General features: G+C 43.3%; 1 protein-coding gene across 2 annotated transcripts in view; it reads left to right on the top strand.

The window, feature by feature from the left end:
- The window catches only part of NEK6 (NIMA related kinase 6), a 48,323-nt gene that overhangs the window by 22,009 nt on the left and 3,350 nt on the right, over window positions 1-22,964 (top strand). For both annotated transcript variants that reach the window (XM_085239565.1, XM_085239567.1), the window contains exons 3-9: window positions 1,544-1,684; window positions 1,971-2,033; window positions 3,786-3,896; window positions 7,261-7,369; window positions 8,605-8,712; window positions 17,309-17,403; window positions 21,451-21,564. In XM_085239565.1, coding sequence (XP_085095691.1) covers window positions 1,544-1,684; window positions 1,971-2,033; window positions 3,786-3,896; window positions 7,261-7,369; window positions 8,605-8,712; window positions 17,309-17,403; window positions 21,451-21,564 — 741 coding nt within the window. The remainder of the gene's footprint in view (window positions 1-1,543; window positions 1,685-1,970; window positions 2,034-3,785; window positions 3,897-7,260; window positions 7,370-8,604; window positions 8,713-17,308; window positions 17,404-21,450; window positions 21,565-22,964) is intronic.

Genomic DNA, 22,964 nt, shown 5'->3' on the forward strand with positions numbered 1-22,964 from the left:
TTAGATCCAATTTGCGTATGGAACCTTTTAGATTTGCAGAAGTAAAGGTCAGCATTTATTTGAGCAAGTAGGTGTTGGTTCTTCGACAGCTTTATGGAAAGTTCTAGTGGTTCAGCTTGGGGGAAATAACAAGTCCCCTCTGTCAGAAGTCGTGACAGAAGTGCAGTGTGTTTAAGGCCAGATTCAGGGGCGATGCTCTGGGACGGTCGGTGTTTCTTAGGTGTGCTGAATGTGTAACGTGATGTGTGTTACCTGCTTAGATCAAAATGCAGAAAGCACAGGAGGATTTCAGATAGCCATGGGAAAGCAGCGCTGCCCTGGGCCGGAGGGGGCTCTGCTGCAGCCTGGCCTGACCCGAGCATGCTCCCTGCTTTGTGCTGCAATCAAACATCTTCCAGCCTGGACGAAAGCTCCATTATTCTAATTAGGTCTGATAGGTTGTGATAGCGAATGCAAATCTAGGTCATTGCATATGTAAATGTGCAGCTGTAGTCCTGGAGGATGCCAGAACATATCAGCTGAGGTGTCCAGTCGTCACCCAGCATTAACTCCAGCATGGCAAGCAGACTTCAGCTGCTCACCATGGCAAGTGGTGGGGACACACACATCCTGTCACTTGACTAACATTTATTTACATTTTCAAGTTAAGGAGTTGCTAGATATTTCTTGGCACATGCTTAAAATACTAATTTGCACTTAGGCACTGTAGATGTAAACACACAATTTAATGAAAGGCAAACAGGTACCATCCCTGATCCTAGTATGAATTTCTTTCATAAGAGAAAATTTTGTTGTAGCTGCTTCATAAAATCTCATTAGAACTGTTATCTTCATTCCTCCCAGGCAGGAATCTCCAACTTTCACAGTACTCGAGGGGAGCTGTGTGGAGGCTGAGGGGCAGTGGAGCTGTGCAGGGCATGGGGGGCTGAGCTGTGTCTGGGGAGGGGAGCCCTCCCTGAACAGTTCCAATGAAGATGCTGGAATGAGCTGCTCATTTCTGTGGGAGCAGGCTTTATGCATAACTGCAAATTAAGCTCTTATTGTCCTGTCCTCTGCCCAGAGAAACGAAAACCATTTCTCATGGTATGAAAGTAGTGAAATGCTCATCGAGTTAGATGGAGAAATGCACCTGTGGCATTGGTGTTTCAAAAAGAATTACTCAGAGTGTCATTTCATGTGAAGAGGAGTGGTTTTGCTCTTTTAGGGAAGTTAAACTGAGAAAGCTGCCACTGATGGCCTGGAGATAAATATCCAATTATGTGCCTGCTTTAATTAGCAGGCATTGCGTGGACGTTAGGGTAGTGTGTTATTGTGTTCTCTGGAGCCCTAAGTCTGGTACAAGGAATGCATCCCGTAGGACATCCTTACTCTGGCGTGTGTGCAGCACTGGTAGAAGTTGCTGGGCTGGGAGCTGTACCTGTGCTCGGTTCTGTTCCCACCTGCATACTGGGCTGGGAGGTTACGGCAGCTGCATTCTCCTGTGGCTGGCTCTGCTGGGTGTGGGGCTGGCTGCTGAAGATGTGATTTGTTTTAAATCCAACAGAGACATTTAACGTCATACCCGTATCGCTGCACGCTGGCAGACTTTCAGATAGAGAAGAAGATCGGGCGCGGGCAGTTCAGTGAAGTTTACAAAGCAACTTGTCTTCTGGACAGAAAACCTGTGGCACTGAAGAAAGTTCAGGTGAGCACTGGAATTCAGTCTTTCTGTTCAGTGAACAGAATGGCACTGTTTCTCCCGCTGCTTGGAATGTTGCCTACAGCTTCTAGGGTTAGTTTACCTTACTGTTAGCCCTTTGTTGGCTTCAAAACAAAGAAAACATTTGTCTTTGGTCTGCGGGCTGTATGTGTGTACGCTCATTGCAGTGGATGCTGTATCAAGACAGGAAGCAAAGACCAGTTCCTTGTTGAATAAGTTCTTGTATTTTGTCACCATCTCACTTTGATCTTCTGCTTTTTTGTCTTTGAAGATTTTTGAAATGATGGATGCCAAGGCTAGGCAAGATTGCATTAAAGAGATTGACCTCTTGAAGGTAAGAATTTTATTTTCCAATTTTTTTGTTTTGAGGAAAAATACCAGCTGGCAATATTTTTTGTTGTTTATTTGCACAATATCTTAGAGAAGACCAGACAACATTCCAAAAAATTTGTTTAGTTAGGGTGAAGGGAAGAGCAGGGATATTTACTGACAGTCTGCATACATTTTAGTATCTCGTTTAATATGCAAATCATTACTGTGCAGGTTGTTTAATTATTTTTTGTTGTTGAAGGCAAATGAATCTTCATAGCTAACGCTACTCAGAGCTAAACGTTGTCAGAGGTTTGTTGTATGGGGTAAACCAGAGGCTGGATTGCAGGAAGAGAGAAGTGCCAGCATGGTAGGAGCTGGGAGGGGTGCGGGCTGCCGTCCTTGTCACTGCTGTGCTGGTTTGATGTGTTCTGTTGGCACGTGGTGCTGAGGGCTATAGCTAGGTTTGTTGGATCGCGTGAACTCTGCGATGCCTCCGGGAGCTCAGCAGAGTTTTCCCATCAAAAAGTCCCACAGAAGGCAGAAAAGAACTCTCAAATCAGCGGCTTAGCCTTACCTACAAGAGCAGTGTGCAGTGCTCTGCCGTCGGCCGTGCCCTGAGAGCTGGTTTGATGGATGCGAGGCGTCCTGACGCTCGTGGGGTGTCAGTACCTGTTCTGCTCGGGGCTTTGGTGCTTTCTTGCCTGGAATCTGATCTTAGACTGACGTATCTGAGGGCAGACACATGAGAGAAATTGCCAAGAGACGATGGGCTCTGCGATTTCTTTATTTATCTGTCTCTGTCTGGTGGGAATGCTCCTCTCCTGATGCCTGCACATGGATCCCATTAGTGCTAATGTGCGCCAGTGTCGAGGCATCGCGGAGGAGAATCTATCCCCTAATGTGCATGCCGAGAGCCTGATTAGCATGATGGATTGTAACAGTGTTTCTTTTGGCTTTGTAACCCCTGAAATAGGCAGGTTGAGTCACAGCTGTTTAGTAGATGAAATGCTCACTTCAGTAGTTTCTAAATTTACTGCATATCTAAGAGCATGAGTGAAAGAAAATGTAATGCAGAATGAGCAAGAGGGAATGAGGAGAGAAATCTGGTTCTCCATTTTCTCCTAAGAAATCACAGGTTTCCATTTTAAGAAATTCAGACATAAAATATTAAGATAAATTTTAATTTGAGCAAGTTTATTAATTTAGGCCTGCAAGTAAATTAGTAGTTAGAGTAGATGCAAATTTTTAAGGAACATTGATGATAAAAAGATACCATGAGAAACAAACTATTCTTAAATAAAAGTCAGAAACAAATATACTAGCATAAATAATGGCAAAAATAGACCAATGTGCTGCAAGCAATTTGCACATTATTTTACTTCCATCAAATTTTAGTTGAATTCTACTTTTGTTTTTAGCAAGGAGCGCTGTAATCAGTAATTGATTTTGTGGTTTTGTTGGGTTATTTGTATGTCTGGTGTTACTGCTTACCAAGTTTCTCTCAGAACGCTGCTTTAAAAATGTGCTTACAAGAGGAAAGGCAGCTTCGCTTCCTTCTGGGCCATGCTACTCTTCAAGCACACTTTATTATGGTGTGCTTTTGATAAATGAATTTCTCTCATGTACTTTTTTTACTAGGATAACCCAGAGCATGGTTTGTAGTTGCATCTGTTATCAACTGCTTTGCATAACGATTACAAAAATGATGCGGGTTGTGTATGTGTGAGTTGTTACTGCATTGTTATACATCTTCTCGCGCTCCTTCTATCTACAGCAACTGAACCACCCCAATATAATTAAATATTTGGATTCTTTCATTGAAGACAATGAGCTTAACATTGTCCTGGAGCTGGCAGATGCTGGTGATCTCTCCCAGATGATAAAGGTAAGGACGTGTTGATTCTGAAGGGTGCGGGCGCTCAGTCACTGGGCCAGGAGGCAGCTCTGTGATGGCACACGCTGGTGCTCCTTGGGGTTTGCTCACCTGGAGGACGGTGGCAGGACCTGGGTGGATCACGGAACTGTAGGGGTTGGAAGACACCTCTGGGGGTCACCAGTCCAACCCTCCCAAAGCGGAGGCTGCAGAGTGGGGTGGTGAGTGCATGCTGTTCCTTATGGGATCGATCTGTGCCATTTCTGATTGATGGGAACACTTGATTCTTGTTGGATTTGGTGTTCACACAGCGTGTCTGCCACTCCGAAGACATTCAAGGCAGTGTATTGACTTTCCTTGCAACAGGGATTTGGGTTTGAGAAAATGTTTCAAGTTCTTGCTCTTCTCTTATGTTGCTCTCAGGAATACTTGTATCGCTGCAAACCAGCTTTAGTTAAGCTGTTACCACCTGCTTTTATATTTTCTTTGACATGTTAATCTTTAGACATACATCCCTTGTGAGAACAGATGTGTTATATCATGTTTGTTAGCACTCTCAACCTTCTCTCAGTGTTTTACCTGTTTTTTTGCCATCATCATTCTGTAATTATCATAAATGAATGTTTGGGAAGTTCTCCTCCTCCTTGTTGTCACAGTTAAAATATCTTATTAACAGATTTGTTTTCTTTGCCAGCAGAGCTATGAGGCACTAGGCCAAAGGCTGTCAAACAAGTTACACGTTGAGTCCACAGTCAGTGGCTAGATTTACACTTCTCATGAAAATGTGCTCCCTCTCAGGGAAGTGCCAGGGGTGAGTGTGCTGGGGCACGGCACGGCAGGTTCTGGGCAGGGCCACGGGAGAGCAGACCCAGAGCTTCCTGTCATTCCCTGCTGAGAGCTGAGAGCCTCACTTAGTTACCTGCAGCCAAGAGTGGAGCTTTATGAAGAATTCCAGGTTGGGGAGATCCCAGCACCAAGCTCCTCCCATGCTGAGCTTTCCTCTTTTCCCAGCAGGAAACACGCAATTTGCCACAGGCTTTTGGTAGCAGTGGTGGGGCTGTGAGGGCAGAGTTAGGGCTGCTGTCTTCCTGGGCCTTGCAGGTGTTTGCCTTGTTTTTAAATCTTAGCTTACAAGAAGTTTTACCGACATAATTGTTAGAAATCATCATGGAAAATACTTACTGCTTCTTCCCCCCTCTCTCCCCACCCTCCCAGTGTTCTGCTTTTAGTTTAAAACCTTTCTTACTGATGAATACATTTTTTCATCTGTCAGAATTGGCTGTTCAATTATCATAAAATTATTTTTATGTCATATATACAGGAGTTACATGTTTCGTATCTGGAAGCAGCATAGCACACGTTCTTTCTGCCAGTGCTCCCGGGTCCAGTCTGTTCTCCCACACCTTTGTCACATGAGTGGGGAGAATGCTTCCTGAGTCGTGCAAACCATGCCTTTCAGCGATGCAAATATTTGAATTCAGATGTTTATTTGTTTTTGTTTTTTTTAATGATGGGAGACAAATGAAATACCCACCACCTAACACCAGGAGGAAACTAAATTCTCCTCCTGAGCGCAGTTGGAAGCAGAGTTGCTGAACCCGGGTTTGCTGCCCACTCCCCTGCAGCACCGCCGCTCCCCCACCCCTGGGGAGTTCAGGCTTACGTGAGGATTTTCAGTGTTGGAGAGGCAGTGGGAGCAGCAGCAGCAGAGCTCTGAAGGTGCGAGAGTGATAAAAACAGGGATTGTCTTTGTCACGCCCCTGTTGCCTGCATTATTTATGAGGAATTGTAAAGCTGATGTAAGGGAGTGCCGCTGGATAACCACTGGAGAGTTGGGGCTCTCTTGTAAATGTCAGACAAGTCTTATTGGACATGACATTTAGAAAATTATCACTTGTGGTCTTGCATATCCACTCTTAAATACTTTACTGAAAATTAAATAATATTATCGTGTATATAACACTTTATTCTTCACCCTCTGTAATTCCTCTGTGCTCTCTATCAAGTTTTGGTTTGAAACTGTTGCAAGCTGTCAGACTTGCTGCCTGGGGAATTGCAGGGTCGTGCCCCTTCACAGCTGATGTGCAAAATAAAATTTGCCGTTACTTGAGTCAAACACGAACCAGTAACAGCATTTCACATAAAATACAAAATGTGACAACGGACATCAGATGTCTGTACTGAGAGGAAAAAGCACGAGATGCAGAAAGGGGCAACAGCCAATTTCCTTCCTTTATTCTTGCTCCTGCATGCTGCTGACTGAAATTCTCAAGGGTGTGATGCAAAAGAAATGTGATTGTGGAGTGCTAGAAGGATGTACAGCGTTTCAGAGCTGGTTGTTATCCACAATACCTTATATATCAAAGGTTGAGGGTAAATCTTAAACCACTGCAAGTGTGTTGGAAGTGGATTTTGTTAGTGCTCCAGAGGAAGAACGTGCTCGATGTCTAGCACAGGAAGAAGCAATGAGAAGTCAGGGACCAATAATTGGAAGTAGTGCAATTTTGGGAAGCGTTGGAGGAGGCTGTGGTACTTTGCATGATGTGCACAGCTGCAGTGCAATCCTGAAATGGAGACATTGAAGGTGCATCATGTTTAGCCTTCACTGCAGTGTATGACTTGTTACTTATCCTGTAATAAGTTACTGGGGAGGAAGACTGAAGTATTGGAAATAACCATCCCTGTGCTGCACTGCTTCTTATTTGTGCATCGTGTTTATGATTATTTTATCTGAGAGTCTTTAGCACCCAGATGTCCATAGAATCTGGACTCGGCTGTGCTTGACTCTGCATAAATGCACATAAAAACTGTCTCTTTCCAAATCCATGTGTGTCTTGATCAGTAGTGTCTTTGCATCTCACTGGAGATACTTCAGTTAATTTAATATTCCTATTATGCATGAAAAGGAATATATTATCCCACCTGATCATGGAAGAAATACGGATACTTTATTGATGCTATGGCCATCTTCTTAGAAGAAGAAACACATTTCTTTGTTGTTAATAGACTGTATGATAATGAATGTTTATGAGATTTTTTTTTAATGATCTTTTGTTACTTAAGGCAAAATATTTGAGACATTTGTTGTTTTGAGGCATTAAATATGTTTTGCAAGGTAATTAAGGAGATTAATGCTGATTATAATTGGTGTCCATTCAAAAATGTCAAACCTATTTAAGCGTATTTTTCGTAATAGTTGTTAATTAGTGAACTGCATTGAAGTTTGCATACAGAGAGGAGTTAAAGCTAATCAGAAAAAAAGTCATGCTGCTGCAGATCTGGAAGACATGAGCAACTGGCAGCTGATGTACGCGAGTCCAGGAACAAGTCAGATATGTTGCTTTTTCACTGATCTTTTATTTATTTCCTTTCTCAGTATTTTAAGAAGCAGAAACGGTTAATCCCAGAAAGGACGGTGTGGAAATATTTTGTGCAGTTATGCAGTGCGGTTGAACACATGCACTCCCGCAGGGTGATGCACAGAGGTAACATTAATTCAGTCTCTTTTCACTGAATAATAATATAATGTTCCAATTAGTAAGCGCCTACATTCAAAAACAATTATGCTGATGTTCAGCCAATGCATGTTTAGAGAGGCTGGAGCTTGCAAGATGGATTTCTCCTTCTGTCTTTTTGCCTCATTGTTAAAGGATTCAGTCCGAAGTGAGTGTGCTATTAGGAAGATGAGCTGCTTTGTATTCCAGACACTGATATTGAGTAGAAGTGTCAAACATGCCATTAGAAAAGTGTCAGAAGTAAAATGCTGAGACTACTGGATACAGTGAACTCTCTAAGAAATAGTCTTCATTATATTAGTTGTGACCTTAGAGAGTTCAGGAGAGTTTTCCTCTCTTGCAAGATTTTCTCAAGTATTTATACAAGTATGTCCCACGCTCTGATTGCCTGTTCTCTATTTCTGTTAATTATTTTGAATCTCTTGTCTTAGAACTTTTTGCTTTGAATTTTATAAAGAAATTATGTTGCTTTTTTAGCGTACCTGAAATGCTTAGTGAAGGACCTAACCCAAGAGGTGCAGATGTCCAAAAGGCACAAATACCAGCCTCTGCTGCTTCTGCCATTTCTTTCTTTCTTGGAAGTGGTGAATTCTTAACCAGTTTTTTCAGCAGTGTGATATCATTTTTGCTCCTCTTTCCACCCCTCATGTAGCTGATCTGTACCTGAATTACTTGTACTATAGGTAACTGAAATGTGGAATCCTGAACATTTAGTCTTCTCTAACTGTAAGAAAAAGCCTCCCTAACTTTTAGCCTGACGTGACTTCTTGGGAAACCAGGGTTCTGGTGATTTTTACAGCACACAAGCAAAATGGGCTGTACGGAGCCCAGAATTTAAGTGTAGTAGGACAGTAATTTGTTGGTGGTGGGCAGTACTGTTTCATGCAGAAAATCGTTTGCTTCCTTTGGGGAACAGCTCAGCATTGCTTTGATTGATTACATCCTTTAAAGAGGTTGCTGCTATTGTGTGGTGCTATTTCCAATCACTTTTCCTTACTGGTATTTTTTGTGTGTTGAGAAGTATGCTCTGTTATGTGTGTATGGAACTTGAAGTCGTAAAAGACTCAGCCTATCAAAGCTGCAAGGAAACACAGTTCTGTTCGAGCCTGTCCTGTACAGGCAATGCTCCAGGCTATGCTTCTATTGCAGTATTAGAACCAAATAACCTTCTGTAGTTTTGACCTTCTACCTTTTTCTTCTTGCAGACATAAAACCAGCCAATGTGTTTATAACAGCCACAGGGGTGGTGAAGCTGGGAGATCTTGGATTAGGCCGGTTTTTTAGTTCTAAAACCACTGCAGCACATTCCTTAGGTAAGATGATTCTTCTCATCAGTAAGCAAGTACTACTGAACAGTTGTCAACTGTGATGTTCAAAGGAAGTGGTATCTATTGTTCTATAATGACAAGTTTGGTTTGGTGGGCACATACATTGTTTTCTCTGATTTCCTTTTTGAGTAGTATTGAAACAGATGGAGTATTCCTATAAAAATTCTTACTGGTTTTTTTTTGCTTTAAAACTTGCACTTGATGGTTTTGTTGTTTTTTATTTTTTTTCCTGGAATGTCTGGCCTGTTAAAGGTGTGATTAATAGCAAATGTAACAATTGCAGCTTTTCCACCCTAAATAGCATAGTTGCCTGCACTCTGCTTACTAGAATTAGATGTTGCACCACCACTGTTTTTTGGCAGATGCTGCTCAGCTGACTTTCCCTGAGCAGGGACTGTGATGCCGTCTGAGGTGAGGGAGGTATTTAAGGCCCTCACAGCTTGTCTGTTCCGAGAAGGGACTTCACTTTGAAATTCAGCTTCAGTTTAATAGATCCAAGTTTTCTTAATGCCTTCCATGTAGCTGAAGGTTGTTTTCCTGCTCTGCTGTGTGTACAGCTTTGTTTCTGCCAAGGCATAGTTTGTTTTCTCTACTTTCGTTCTTGCTGAATTGTATGCTGCTTTCAGACTCTGATACTTATCTCTCTGAAATTTTATTCTGTACTCTGCTATGCTTTGGTTCATTTCAGGTTCTTGTTATCCACAAGGACAGCAGCATTCCCACAGTTAGTGAATATATTCAACAGAACTTGGGCTACCAGGTGTCTTGCAGGACATCACTGGAGGTAGCTTTCTGTTACAACAGTGAACTGTTTTCTGACCAATTTTTCATTTTTGAAGTGGTTTCACTCGGGCAGATTTCAGAGTTTGCTTATAAGCAAAGTTATATGTCAGTGTAAAAGGTTATAAGATACCTGTTTCTTATCTTTCCCTCCCTTGGAAGCCCATGGCCTTGTCATGGAATCAGTGATAGGAAGTTTTCTGGACAAGTCAATGGGAAAAAGCAAAAACAGTTTTTTTATCTTCTCATCTGTTTGCAGAGAAGTAACTTCGTGCACCATTTTAAAATTACAATTCCAATAAGATTTCTAGAAAGTAAGCAGTCTATAAAGCTGGCAAAGCAAACTGATTTCTTACACCAGTGAACCTCCGTGCATGTTCTTACAGGAGAAAGTAAAAGCTCTAGGAAACCAGAGTGGCCGTATGCTTATTCTCACATCCTGTAAGAGAATTCTTAAAAAACATTTTGTGTTTCATGTTTTCATCTGTCTACAAGTTGAAGTGCTTAGGACAAATCCTTTCCTTCAAGGAGAATGTATTTCAGCATGAATTGAGTGATAAGTAATTATGGTTTGTTAATGTGAAGGAACTACGTGGAAACTACTTCATAAAAGTTTTGCTATTAGCATTAATTACAATGTTGTGGAAAAGAGTACAGAGTTTATTCTTCAGCTTACAGTATAAAATCTTTCATAATTGTTAGTTTTGCCTTAAGTGCCTGCACTGGAGAGGTGGCTCGTTTTCCGTGTGTGTTGACGTGTCTGTTGAGTCATGCTTTCTGTGTTCAGCAGAGGAGGACCCTTGCCTCTCAGCACAGTCAGAGCTCCTACGTGTAGTGCGCACTGTTGATTTTGGAACACAGAACTTCTTTGTTTCCCTGTTTGTCCTCACCCATTCGATTTCCTCCATTGATGCAAGTCTTGCTCTGTTGTGTCTTTATATGAATGCAAACTTAGTTGAGTGTCTAATGACACTGGGGCTTCTCAACACACAAAGAAGGAAGATGTATGTCTTATTTTGCGTGCTTAGAAGAAGCTTAGTCAATTCTCCAGTTAACTTTCATAAAAGGCTAGATCTCCTTTTGCATCAGCTTATCCTAGGATACGTGCGCTAAACTCACTAGGTTAAAATGAATTCTCTTCACAGAAAGTTATAACCTCATCATCTGAACAGGCAAAAATGGGACTGTCTAATTATGTGATGTTATCTAGTCTGACTGCTGTGCTTACTACATTAATAAGAATAAATTGGGGCCAGGAAGCCATGTGCAACCAGCTTCCCAGCCCGTGGCCGTCACCAGCATTGCTCTCTGCTGTTGAGAGCTCCTTAGGAGGAGATGGGAAGAGATGGGAAGAGTGGGCCTCCTCTTCCCCTCCTCACCATCTGCATCCTGGGTGGGATGCAGAGCATTGCTGGGCAGCAACGAGCAGATTTGGAGGCAGCGTGTGCTGTGTGGGGATGGGCAGACTGCCTCTCACAGTCCTTGCAAGTGAAAGGAGCGTCAGAGAAAGTATTGCATGCTTGAAGCTGTGTTTATTTGTTTATCATCCATTTGCCAGGCACATAGGCTGTGTGGCAGCAGGAAAGCTTCTGATCCTGGTTTTGGCATCATGAGGACGTTTGTGTCAGTAGCTGTGAGGGATGGCAGCACAGGCCGGGCTGAGTTGGGCGCTCAGTGCAGCCCTGTTGCCCCGGCAACCGGCCTGGGCCTGCTGCTGGCTGCTGACCCACGAATCCGGCGCAGGGCTGTGCAAATGGAGCCATCTCATTTCTCTCTCCCTTGCATTTGCCAATATCGGGCTGGCATGAAGGGGTGTTCGGCCACACCGTGACCCATCTGACAGGTGTACCACTGGGCCACCGCGCTGGGGATGGGAGCTGTAATTAGAGCAAGGAGCAGAATGAATGTCAGATGAATTACCAGGCAGCAGATCATATTTGTCAGGAAGGATTGCATACATAAAAATTAAGTGACAGTACATGCCGGGGTAATGAGAGAAAAATGAAAGATTTGCCCGTACACAGCTCAGGAGAGGCTGGCGAGCCCTGTGTGGTGTGGGATGGCTGCTCTGGGAGCTGGGCACCTCCTGCCCGCAGCCGCTGCCTTCTGCTGCATCCCCAGTCTTCTTCCCCCATTGCACAGCACTGTGTCCCCAGAGCAGCCGTGTGGCACTGCCGGCAGCACCTCGTCCTGGGCTGTGCTCCCCGGGCTGCTCTCCATCCTTCATGCTTCAGCACTCCCAGGGCCAGGACGTTCTGCTCTGTCTGGCTTTGTTGGCAGTGCCTGTTTGTGTCCGGTCTTTAATTTGATAATCTCTGAGAAGTGCATCCAGAGGCCGATCTGGTCAGCTACGGTGTGACTAACAGGCACGTTAGAATTGCCTTGTTGTTAGGTTTTGCTGTAAAGCCTAATTATTTATGAATATTACAAATGTTACAGTGGTATTATGAATAGGGAGCATTTAACATTGTGTGGACTTTGGGAAATTTAACAATAAAAGGAAAGATTTTATTTTAGTAGGAGGATTAATAAATACAATAAATGCAATAAATACGGAAGTGTTCCATTAATTTTAAAATGGGCCGTTTTACTGTGGAACTGAGTAACGTGCTCATTCTTTTGCCAAATAGAGTTGGCTTATCCAAAGCTTCTGAAGGGCTTTGCATCTTGAAAAGCAAAAACCAGAATAGCCTTGTTTTGGAGCAGATGACTCGTTAATTGTTCTTGGACAAGAAGGAACTCAGAGCGGATTCTCCTTTCGGGATGTGTGCAAGGCAAGCCTTCTGCCGTGGGGTGCTGCACGTCCTCCAGTTCCTTGTTGGATATGCAGGTGAACAGGGAGCAACTCTGCAGTCATGAGAGGAACTTGTTTGTAAATAGATTGTTTGTTGTTTTTTTCCTTTATTTTTATTGGCTTGCTGAGCCAGTTTGTCATCTGAAACAAAGTATGAGTACCCTGGGGGGGGAAAATTTGATGGATTTTTTTTTTTTTTTTTTTTTTTTTTTTGAGAGAGAGAGAGATATAGACACACATGAAATCTCCCTAATATTACAACAGACAATATTCCTTGCATCACATCTTGAGAAACTTTGGCTTTTGGATGTGTTCCTGAGTTGCTGTAGAGTTACTGCAGGTATATTGCAGTACCTACATGTGAGAGGTGTGACTAAAAGTCATGTCAGGTTGTGTCTGTAACTTAAAAAAAAGAAAAATTAAAATAGAGAACTTAAATCAACAGGTCTCCTAGGAACAGCTGAAATACTATTCAGAAAATGTTCTTTGTAGGAATAAGTAGATTAGTTTTTGTTTTCCTTGAGACAATTAGCCTGGGTACCTCATTGCGGTTTGAAGTAATTTAAGGTGCATTTCAATGCTTTTGTCTTCAGCTTCATTTTTATTTTGCTTGACATACTCTGCCAAGGCTTGGGACACAGCCTGCCCATCTCCTGTCAGGCACTCACAAATCTTCAGTGCTTCTGCCACTAATGCACAGGGGAAGCAGTGGCTGAGATGCTCTTATGGTTTCCCTGAGCTGAGCTGCCCAGTTTTCGGTTGCTTCTTTTGTTTGTTTGCTTTATAATCCCAGTGTAAAGAAAAACTGTATCATATCTAGTTTTTGTTATTTAACATTTCTTCATCAGTTGAAAGCAGCTTATTCTTGACAGCTGAGAACATGGGAAGCTTCGTGTCTTCTCACAGATCACAAAGGACTAGGGACAGATGAAGTCTCCTGCATATAGGGCAAAAATTAATGCCTGAAAGTTGTTCTGATTCCAAAATTATTCTTTTACGAAAATATCTGGAAATATCTCCCAAGTAATGCAAATATTTGGCAACTGATACTTAAAAACCAGACAAATAAAATAATGCTGAGACTTCTTGGGAGCCCATGAGCTTGTTTGGAGAGATGAGGCAGTTGGGAGCAGTGCCCTTGCAAGCAGTACTGCTTCCCTGCAGTATTTGCACCACAAGGTATTACAACTTACTAAAATATTTTTCATAATGTCATGGCACATGTTATAATGTGTCTTCAGTATTAAAGTTAAGCTAGTTGCTTAGAAGATATGGAGTTAGTACCTTCAAACTGTTCTAGATTTGTTTGTTTTTAACAACAGCGTTACTTGTGGATGGCATCACTGCCTTTTGAGCAGTTTTTTGTTTGTTTTTTTTTTTTCCATTTGCAATGAACATGCAAGTTCACAAGATCACAAGTATTTCAAACCATGACAAAGTTTGTTTTGACAGGAGCAGAGCATCATCTCTGAAAGGAAGGAGTGCTTTAATCACCATTACCCCTTTGAGGCCCATGTTGTGCTCTGATATCTCTTGGTTTGAAACTGGGAATACTTCTGTAAAGATACAATAAAGGTCAGAACTTGTTAGCTTCTTTCACAGGCAGAACTCTGTTGCCTGCTGTGAGAAAGTAAAGTGGTTGGTAGAAAGCAAAGCAACTTATCAGTTGGTTTTGTATTTTTTAGCCAAATTTGGCTGAGGATTTTGATTAGATTCAGGAGATGCCTATATCTTATAATGTTGTTTAAGAAACATAGAGAGCCTATGAGAAAAGTAGGAAATGTTCTGCGCTGATTTCGATGTGCTGGCGGTCTGCCCGAGGTGTGGGAGAGCACTGCTGCGAGAGACCAATCTGTGCTGTGCTGCATTCAGTCAGTGAGGCTCTTTGTAAGAGATTAGCTTAAAAACATGGTTCAGATTTTCTCTTATTTTTGCCTGTGAGCAGCCACGGATAAATTTCACGGGGAGCATTGATCCCTGGCTAAACTGTATTTGTGCGGGGGGAAGCTTTGTTTAGAAAATAACAATTTTGTACATGCAAACTCAGCCGCTGTCACTTTCACAACAAAACTCCTCTGATCCTTTGATTCAAGCTGAAGAATGTTTTCAAGATCATTGAGCAAAATCTTCCCTACGTATTGAGCGCCTTTCTGCATTGGAGCAATGCAGCTCTGCACTCTGTTCCTGGGGCAGGTTGGGAAACTCAGCGCAGGGTATCCATGCTCAGTGGCTGCTGGAGCTGCACCGTTATCTGTTTGTTTGGTTCAAACTCTGTTTCAGAGCAAAGCTATGTGAGTTTTATTTCAGAAATAACTTCTTTGCCTTTGCCTGTGTATTTTCCCGGAGAAACAAGAGGCTGCTTTTCATCTCACTCAGAATAATTAGCGCTTCCCTCCCTTGGATGTTGCACCGTAGCCGTTCTGGTCCATGTGGGTGTTTTAGCTGCACACGCAGTGCTCGGGGGGGTAGGAAGAGATGTTGTTCTGAGATCTTTGAGGAAGGCTGATATTCAAGCGAAGTGCTTTGACTTCCAGGAATAGAATAGGAGGATGCTTGCTTAGTCATAATCTTCTCTATGGCTCTCCAACCTTTTGTAACTTTAAAGGCATTGCTCTAGCAGCTGGTGATTAATATTGAATCTGAACAATATTCTGTATTTTCAGCTGGGCAAATGCCAAAGAAAGTTTCTGATTAATAGTCTCCGATTAGACTGTTCTTGTCAAATTGACTAATGTGATGCAATGGTGAGCCCTGACTGATTGCATTGGAAGTCTTGTGCGATTTTCTAGAAGATGCTCATTACAGGAGATTCCCACGTAATGTTGGACAGGCTATAAAGAGAATTGGGCTTGTCAGTCTTTTATCATGATGGCTATTTAAAAATTAATGCATCAGTTCTGAAATGCGGAGCCCTGCTTGTTCATATATTTGCTGACAACACTACAGTAATGATAGGTAAATGTGCAAGGTAGACTTCATAAAATCAGATCAGGCATGGACTGCTCCGCAGACCTATTAATATAATGGAACAGACTAATGCACAAAAAATCAAATCTGAACTATAACGCACTCATCCGTGTTACAAACCCTGTCATTTTGCTTTGATCGAAGGTTGTTTTAAGGCATTATCTGAAACGACAATTTTAGCCTACCAAGCAGACCCCTGCTAACATGGCAGGCAGGACCGTAACTTTAGAGCCCACACGTTGTTATTTGCTGTGAGCTTGTCACGCAGTGACCCAGAATAACTGATAGCAAGAACAGCTACTGCTGGAGGCTGCCACTGGCACCACGTGCTATAGAGCACGCAGACGTTGGGCAGGGAGAGCTGGAATGGGCTCCATGCTCACTCCTGTGGCTCCGTGCTGCAGCCCTGCTCCTTTACTTGCTGCTGGTCATGGCAGGCTCTCTTCCATGTAGGTGTCTCCTTCATCTAGTCTGGTAGGTTTCTTTCAGATTTGAGAAGGGAAGAAGCACTGACTTAAAAGTTGGGATGTGACTTATGTGCTTGTGTCTAATGGAGACTTCCAAACAAAGAACTTCATACAACAGATCGCTCTATTTCTGAGGAAGATGAATCGGTGCTACTCTAACCAAGTGCAGTTCCTCTACACAAATCTGGATCTGTATGGGTGTCTGTCAGTGAAATATCAGTGCCTGTCTCAATGGGCTCGTGGCCCATGTTTTGATCCTGTGGGTGATGGGAATGCAACCAAGTTTTGGACTCACCTATTTACTTAATGCAGCGTGCTCTGAGCTCCAGGAGCCTGAGGTGATTTTGCTTGGGTCTCACACCGATGGTGGCAGCACCCTGTGTTGTGCTGGGCCCTGTGTGCTCTCTGGGGGGGTTTTGCCTTTCAGGAGCTTTCCACTCCAGAAGTAATTTGTTTCCTTCTGTGTGCAAACCCCGTAGGAAAGCTGGGGAAGGTGGTGCAGTTCTCCCCCCTCTGCCTCCAGCACCGCTGTTCATCTGCTCAGGAATCTTTCAGCTGTCTGCAGTCAGGGCTTTGGATGAAGAAATGGCAAACTGAAAGTTACAGGCAAAATAAACATTTGCCATCTTGTGTGAAAGGTCTTTAATTAAGAGATGGATGCTGGAAAAAAAGAAAAAAAAAATTGACAGAAGATGGGAAAGCATGAGAGAGAGCATAGAAAGTCCTTGGATGTTTTAATAAATGATGTATCTGAGGTTTATTTGATGTAGTTGAAACTGCCAGGATGTCTTGTATTTTCAGTACCACAACTGAAACTTATTTAGGATTTTAAAAAGAGTCTTTTTGAGGTAAGGAATTTATTAATAATTTCCTGCAAGTCCTGTCCAAAATGCTGTAGTAAATTTCTTGTGATAAAATACAGACTTTTGGAAGTACATGGAAATCCAACAGCTCCTAATGGGACTGGAGCTGGAACAGCATGTAAAAGTTTGGAATTACTCTCTTGGTTCTTCCAGAAAGCTGTACCTGTCTTGTGTCAGCTTTGTCACTGGCACCTCCCTGCTCCAGCCAGTGGTCTCCCAAACTCTTAGCAAGGGCACCCCATCATCATGAGCTGGGCTGTTGTGCTGCTAGTGCAGGTATGGCAAGTGGATGCTCAGTGGTGTGCTGACCTGGGGTCCTTGTTGTAGCACTGTACATCCATGATATGTAACTCACCGCCTCCTGTGCCGCTGAGTGAACCAAAGGAGAACCATCATTTTATGGTGGCTCTGACCGTGGGAGACGCAGTGGTGGCTCAGGAGGGAGGAAAGCTTTCCTGAGATTTCCAAAATAGAAAAGATGCTTTCAGCAATGTTCAGCAGTCATCAAGTGTTCATGTGGTTGTATTTTTGGTTCTAGATGAGAATATGCCTTCGAAAGCATGATTTCTCTCCAAATTCTTGTGCCAGACTTCTCTAATGAGCTGTTTCTGCTAACCCTCATCCTTCAGCTAAGTCACATTTCTGTACAATGCAGGTTGCACCGTCTCTTTCTTGGATCATAACTCCTCATTTGTTCATTTTCTTTGCAGTGGGAACTCCATACTATATGTCCCCAGAAAGAATACATGAAAACGGCTATAACTTTAAATCCGATATCTGGTCTTTGGGCTGTTTGTTGTATGAAGTAAGTATCATCTTCTTTTCCCATTTGTCTCAGCTACGGTACAGTGAATCAGCAGTTGAGTAGGTCAGAGTTATTTGCTCTTATTTGTTCAGAAGCCTTATGAGAAATTAACTCTTCGTGTTCATTGTGTGATTTGTGAACAAGAAGGGAATTGTGCCACGCAGCGCTTGTGCAAAGTTAATGTAGTGGGTCAGGGTGGATGCTGAGGATATAGACACAAAGAAGCCAGTTTACTGTATTCATTCTTCCCACTGTGAGCAGAGCTGTAATTAGGGCAGCATATTCGTAGTTTCTCCTGAATACCATTTGTTCTACAAATAGAAAATTCATTTGAATGTAAGCCACTGGTTTATTTAATTGAATTCTGAGTAATTAGAATATCTTAACTCTGAGAGCTTTCAGTAAGGAAAAGCAGAGCTTTTACGTAATGTGAAATCACCGTTTCTCTGCCCGTGTCAGAGCTCAGCTGGGATATTTTCCAGTTGTAGGTTGTCCTATAGACAAAGGTGGGGTGAGAGAGTGGGCACTCCTCGACTGAACTGCATGATTTGTAACTCTTTTCTTAAAAGCCAGTTGGTTTTCTTTACAAGTACATGCGTTTTAAAAAGAAGCACTAGGATTCTGTCACAGCACTCCGAAATTTGTGATTTTGTTTCTAGCAGGAGTCAGAACAGTATTGTAGTCACTTATCATTTTAAATGCATGTATCATTTTTGAATTTAAATGAAGGTGCAAGTCAGCATTTGCAAAATTTTATCCTGGCCCTGAGGATGAGAAATCCCTGGCATGTTGAATTGCAAAGCTACAGCTCACATCCTCATTGAGAAATAAAGCTCCAAATGTCAGGGTCATGCTTTCCTGAGTTACTTGAAATTGTGAACTGATGAGATTTTGTTCCTCGTTGCAGTTTCTTATAACCACACGGAATGAGAGAATAAACAGGAATGCAAATTGTTTTGCAAGTGAGCAGCTATGAAAGCAATGGTAGTTAAGCATGTCATTCAGATGGTTTAAAAAACTGCCTTTTGGGACAAGAGGGTATAAAAGTAAACGCTCAGATAATAGATCTCTTCCCGGCAGGAGTTCAGTGCTTGTCACTGTATTTCCTTGTGGGAAGGATGTTTGTCTCAAAGAACAAACCATGCTGCTGTTAGTGCACGACTGAGCGCTGAGCCCGGCAGCTCGCTGGGCGCGGATTCGTTGTGAGCTCTGTGTGCTTCTGCAGAGAGGTGCTGGGAGCTCCGGGACGGCATGGCTGCAATCTCAGCCCGTGCTGCGTGCATGTGGGGCAGCGGTGCAGCCCGGCCAAAGGTATTTATCAGAGGTACTTGGAGAAGAGGGAGCTTAAACTGCGTCTTTCTGGGCCAGTCCTCAGATTCTTCTCAGCTGTAGAGAAAGAATTCAGGAGTTTGGAAGCTGAAGCAACAGCGGCAAGCTGTAGAAAAGCTGATGTTTTCAATGGAGGATGGCTTTGTTTGTAACACTTCTAATGAGATACTGGGATGAATTTCTGATGAAAACCAGGGTCATAAAACATAGCTGTGTGTACCTGGGTCTCGTGTAGCCATTTGAAAATGAGTGCAGAGACTCTTTTCAGTGGGAGCAAGGGGAAAGAACCCGAGCTTCAACCAAGTCAGTTACTATTTTGAAGAATTCCAGCTTTGTGTCATTTATCAGACCTCACCAGGAGCTCCCAGCACAGGGTGTTGAGTTGGGGACGTGGGCTGTGCCACAATGTGTGAGGCTTAACCCAGGCTGCTGATAGGGAAGAGCCCACGTTGGGTACAGGCATCCCTGAGACTGAGGGCACTGCTAGGGAAGGGACTCCAGATTTATGCAGAGAGAAATATTTAGCGTTGTGCTAAGATGTGTTTTTGTTGCAGGCAATATGGTCCCCTTATGGCACAGTAGTCTTAGTACTCCTCATATTTCAAGGAGCTGAGTTAATTGCGTGCTAAACAGTAGCAGTACTATAATAACGTGAAAGATTTGGCATCCAAAGCATTTTTAAATGTACTTCCTATGTAGGTAAGCCTTTACTTTGTGAGCAAGAGCTCGAGAGCTTGAGTATTCCAAGAAGGACTGGACGGTTCCCAATTTTGTGCTCACCAGATAAGCAGCCACTTTTAAAACTTTTTAGATATTTGAAAACGAAAAATCAAGTTCACGTATCTCTGAAAGATCCTTCCTCTCCTCCCCTCCCCCCCCGCTAATTTCTTGTAATGAAAATCTTTTTCCATTTGGCTTAAAAGTAAGGAAGCAATGTTTGTTTGGTTATGAGTCACTTCTGATATTTCTTCAGATCCGTTGTGCAGATAACTGCAGGGGGATTTAATGCACAAATTGCCGTCAGAGATGTGCGTGTCTGATGGAATCCGCTTACATAACAGTGAGGGGTTTGGGCCGTGATGTCAGATAGCACCGCTTAACTTTGACATTGATAATCGTACAGCGATTGCCATTAAATCTTATCAATACAGTAGTAACTGTCTTCATCCCTCACTTCCTGTAGAAATCTGTCAGTAAGATCACTTCAGGGAATAAAAATAAGTTGTTAATTCCCAGACTGTAGCTGCAAGCAGTGACTTCAGTGGTTCTGGCAAGGCCATCAATTTAAACACCAACAATTCCTTCGCAGGAATTTTTTTAACCAGCCATCCTGCATGGTGGTCATTTCCAATGGAGATCTTGCTGTCCTTCAGTAATTGCTCTAATCAAAATGCCAGAAGCAAGCCCAAACAAAGGCACACAAAGTGCTGTGCGCAGCGCCGGTAGTCGGAGCTGTGTCAGCTGGAACGGGGGGACGTCACTTCCCAGTGTAACCCCCTCTCTCTCCACTTCTGTGTAACTGATGGAGCGGTTTGCTGTCAGTCTCTAATTAGCAATTACGACTGTAATAGAAATGTGCCTTTGCTTTTTTGCCCTCTCTTTTGCGTGGAGGCCGTGGGCAGTGTGGCCCTGGGGCTCAGCTCCTGCCTGCCCTGCCACTGTGCCACCCCCAGGACTGCTGCCCCACAGGACGCGTCCTGTGCCACACTTTGTAGGTTCAAAGCGCATCTTGTAGTGCTGTTCTCCTGAAGCTCATGGTTTGGGGTTTGTTTAGACCTCCTGACCAAGAACCTGCAGTGTAGATGATATTCCATGCAGAGATGCAGTTTCCTTCCTACACTTCAGTTTTAGATAAGCACCTCCCTGTACTGTGCTGGAAGTTCTTTCCCACCAGCAGCCTTCAGTTGTGCTCTCCATGCTGTGTGCTCAGTCTGTTTACATCAGACATCTGTTGTGGGTTTGGAGACAAATCTGGATTAATAAAACAGAATCTGAAGAGGCCGAAGACGTGGCTGATGAGGAAAAGGTTCTCTGGTTGGGCCCCCAAATCTGCCTGGGATGTTCTTTCCTAAGCAGCAAATTTCCAGGAGGAGAGGATGTTTGTTTTGAGGTCCGTTTTTAAGGCAGAGCTGCATCACTCACATTTATAAGGTTCTTTTTATTCTAGGTAGCCAAATTCAAAATTAATCCACTTACTCCTTGTAGCGGTTGATTAAAAATTTACCAGTGATAGAGAGTAAATGCATTGGCAGTTCTGAACATGGTAGTAACCAAGGAGGGCTGAAACCACAGCATTATCAGGAAGAGTAGAGCTGCTCTGTCAGAAGGTGATGGTTCGTATCGGAGGTTTTCGTAGCCGTCTTTGAGCTGTTGGTGTCTGACGGATTGCCCTGCAGCACAGGCATCCTATTTCTCACTTAAATTAAGAGAACATTTCTTCTGCATACCTGTGGAATTGCCCATCGACAGTGTCCCACATCTGCAGTGTTTCCAGCAGAAATAACCGGTGATGGGGAACATGGGGAGCTCGCGAGTGCCGAGGCCCAGGGATGCGTGCGGCTGTCCGGCTCTCAGCAGCTGAGCTGCTGCATGGGCTGGTGGAGCAGCAGTGTTGCTTGCTCGCCATCAGAGAACAGAATTTGCTCTTGCAAACCGTTAGTACTGATGGCTATTACATCTTTACCGTTTCTGAAATGCTCTCTGCGTTTTTCTCTCCAGATGGCAGCTCTTCAGAGTCCTTTCTATGGAGATAAAATGAACCTGTTTTCTCTTTGCCAAAAAATAGAGCAATGTGACTACCCGCCTCTTCCAGCTGAACATTATTCTGAGAAGGTAAATTGGGAGCATTTGTGCAGGGGAAATGGTGGGGGTGTGGGGAAGAGCCTCCCCATCCCGGCTGCAGGGGTGGGGAGTGCAGTGCTGCCCTGCAGCTGCCCAGGGAGCTGCTGAGCCTCTGAATATCAGCACATTGATGTGAGGCAGAAAGGAAGATTTCTTAATGTGGTTTCTTAACATGGAGAGGATTTTGAGACTGAAAGTCTGTTACGTTGGCAAAAACCAACAATGAAGCGTGGGAAAGCCCTCTCCTTTGCCTCCCTTTGCTTAAAATAACATACCATGAAACCATGCTTAAATTTTTGTTCCTGTGGTCTTCTGCTTGTTACAGGGAGTAGTTTGTTTGTTTTTTTCTTTTTACTTTTTTAAAAGTTGGAGAAGAGGAAAACAGTTTAATTAATAAGGTAATCATCAATAAACCAAGCTGCATAAGGGATTTTCGAAGTCTGGGTTTTATGTATGTGAAAGCAAAGAATGGAGAGCAGTAGCTGAACTGTATTTTAAGAAGCTGTATTTAAAAAAAACAAAATTGCAGCTATGCATTGCTTGCTCTGTGATGTTGCACTTGGGCTGCAGACATGGCAGTTGTTTTTATGCAAGGCCTTTTGAGCTGGTTTTTTTCCTGGTTTTTTTTTTTTTTTTCTTTTTTCCTTTTTCTTGGTAAACCAGCTGTTTTCCTTACTTTCTCATTCAGTCGTTTGTGCCTGCTGTTTGAAAGGAAAAGGCTAACGTAATTTTAGATGTCGTTTTACGTTTTAAACTGTAGGCTGTGCAGGGCTGAGCTGCTCAGGCTGCAGAGGAGTCTGCCTGCACCACACTGAGCTTCCCAGCTCCGCTCCCTGGGCAGTCACAGCGAGGTGCTGTCCCGTCCTCTGGGCCGCCGCACAGTTTACATTCGTTCTCTCTTGCTAAGGAACTCTTGCAAAAAGATAATTGGAGAAGTGTTGTGGAAAAGTGGATTATTTTTTCCCAAGCTGCTGTAGCAGCACACCCCGGCTCTGTGCATTCACGTTTGCCGTGCTGTTGCAGTGTGCAGCTCAGGATATGCCTGCTGGCAGCAAGAATTAGTGTAAGTTGACAGATGTGTTTCCTGTCTTTACAATTACTGTCTGTTTGCTTCCCTCTGGCAGTGCTAAAGAGTGTGTGTAGTGTAGTGATACAATCCGGGGTGAGAAGGATGGTTTAAAGCTCAAAGGCGCCAGGTCCCAGAGAACCAGACTCCAGATGGTGTTCATGCACTATTAACAGAATGCCTGACGAAGTCTGAGAGGGCTGTGCCTTTGGCTGTAGCTGTACGAGCTGCTGCTGCCTACGTGAACCACAAAGAGCTCTAATTTCCTGAGTCTTAGAACATGTCTCTGCCATGAACACTATTTGTTTTCGTGCTGGTTTTAAAG

The sequence above is a fragment of the Meleagris gallopavo genome, chromosome 19 (assembly GCF_905368555.1).
Source record: "Meleagris gallopavo chromosome 19, MGAL_WU_HG_1.1, whole genome shotgun sequence".
In the NCBI taxonomy this organism is placed as follows: Eukaryota; Metazoa; Chordata; class Aves; order Galliformes; family Phasianidae; genus Meleagris; species Meleagris gallopavo.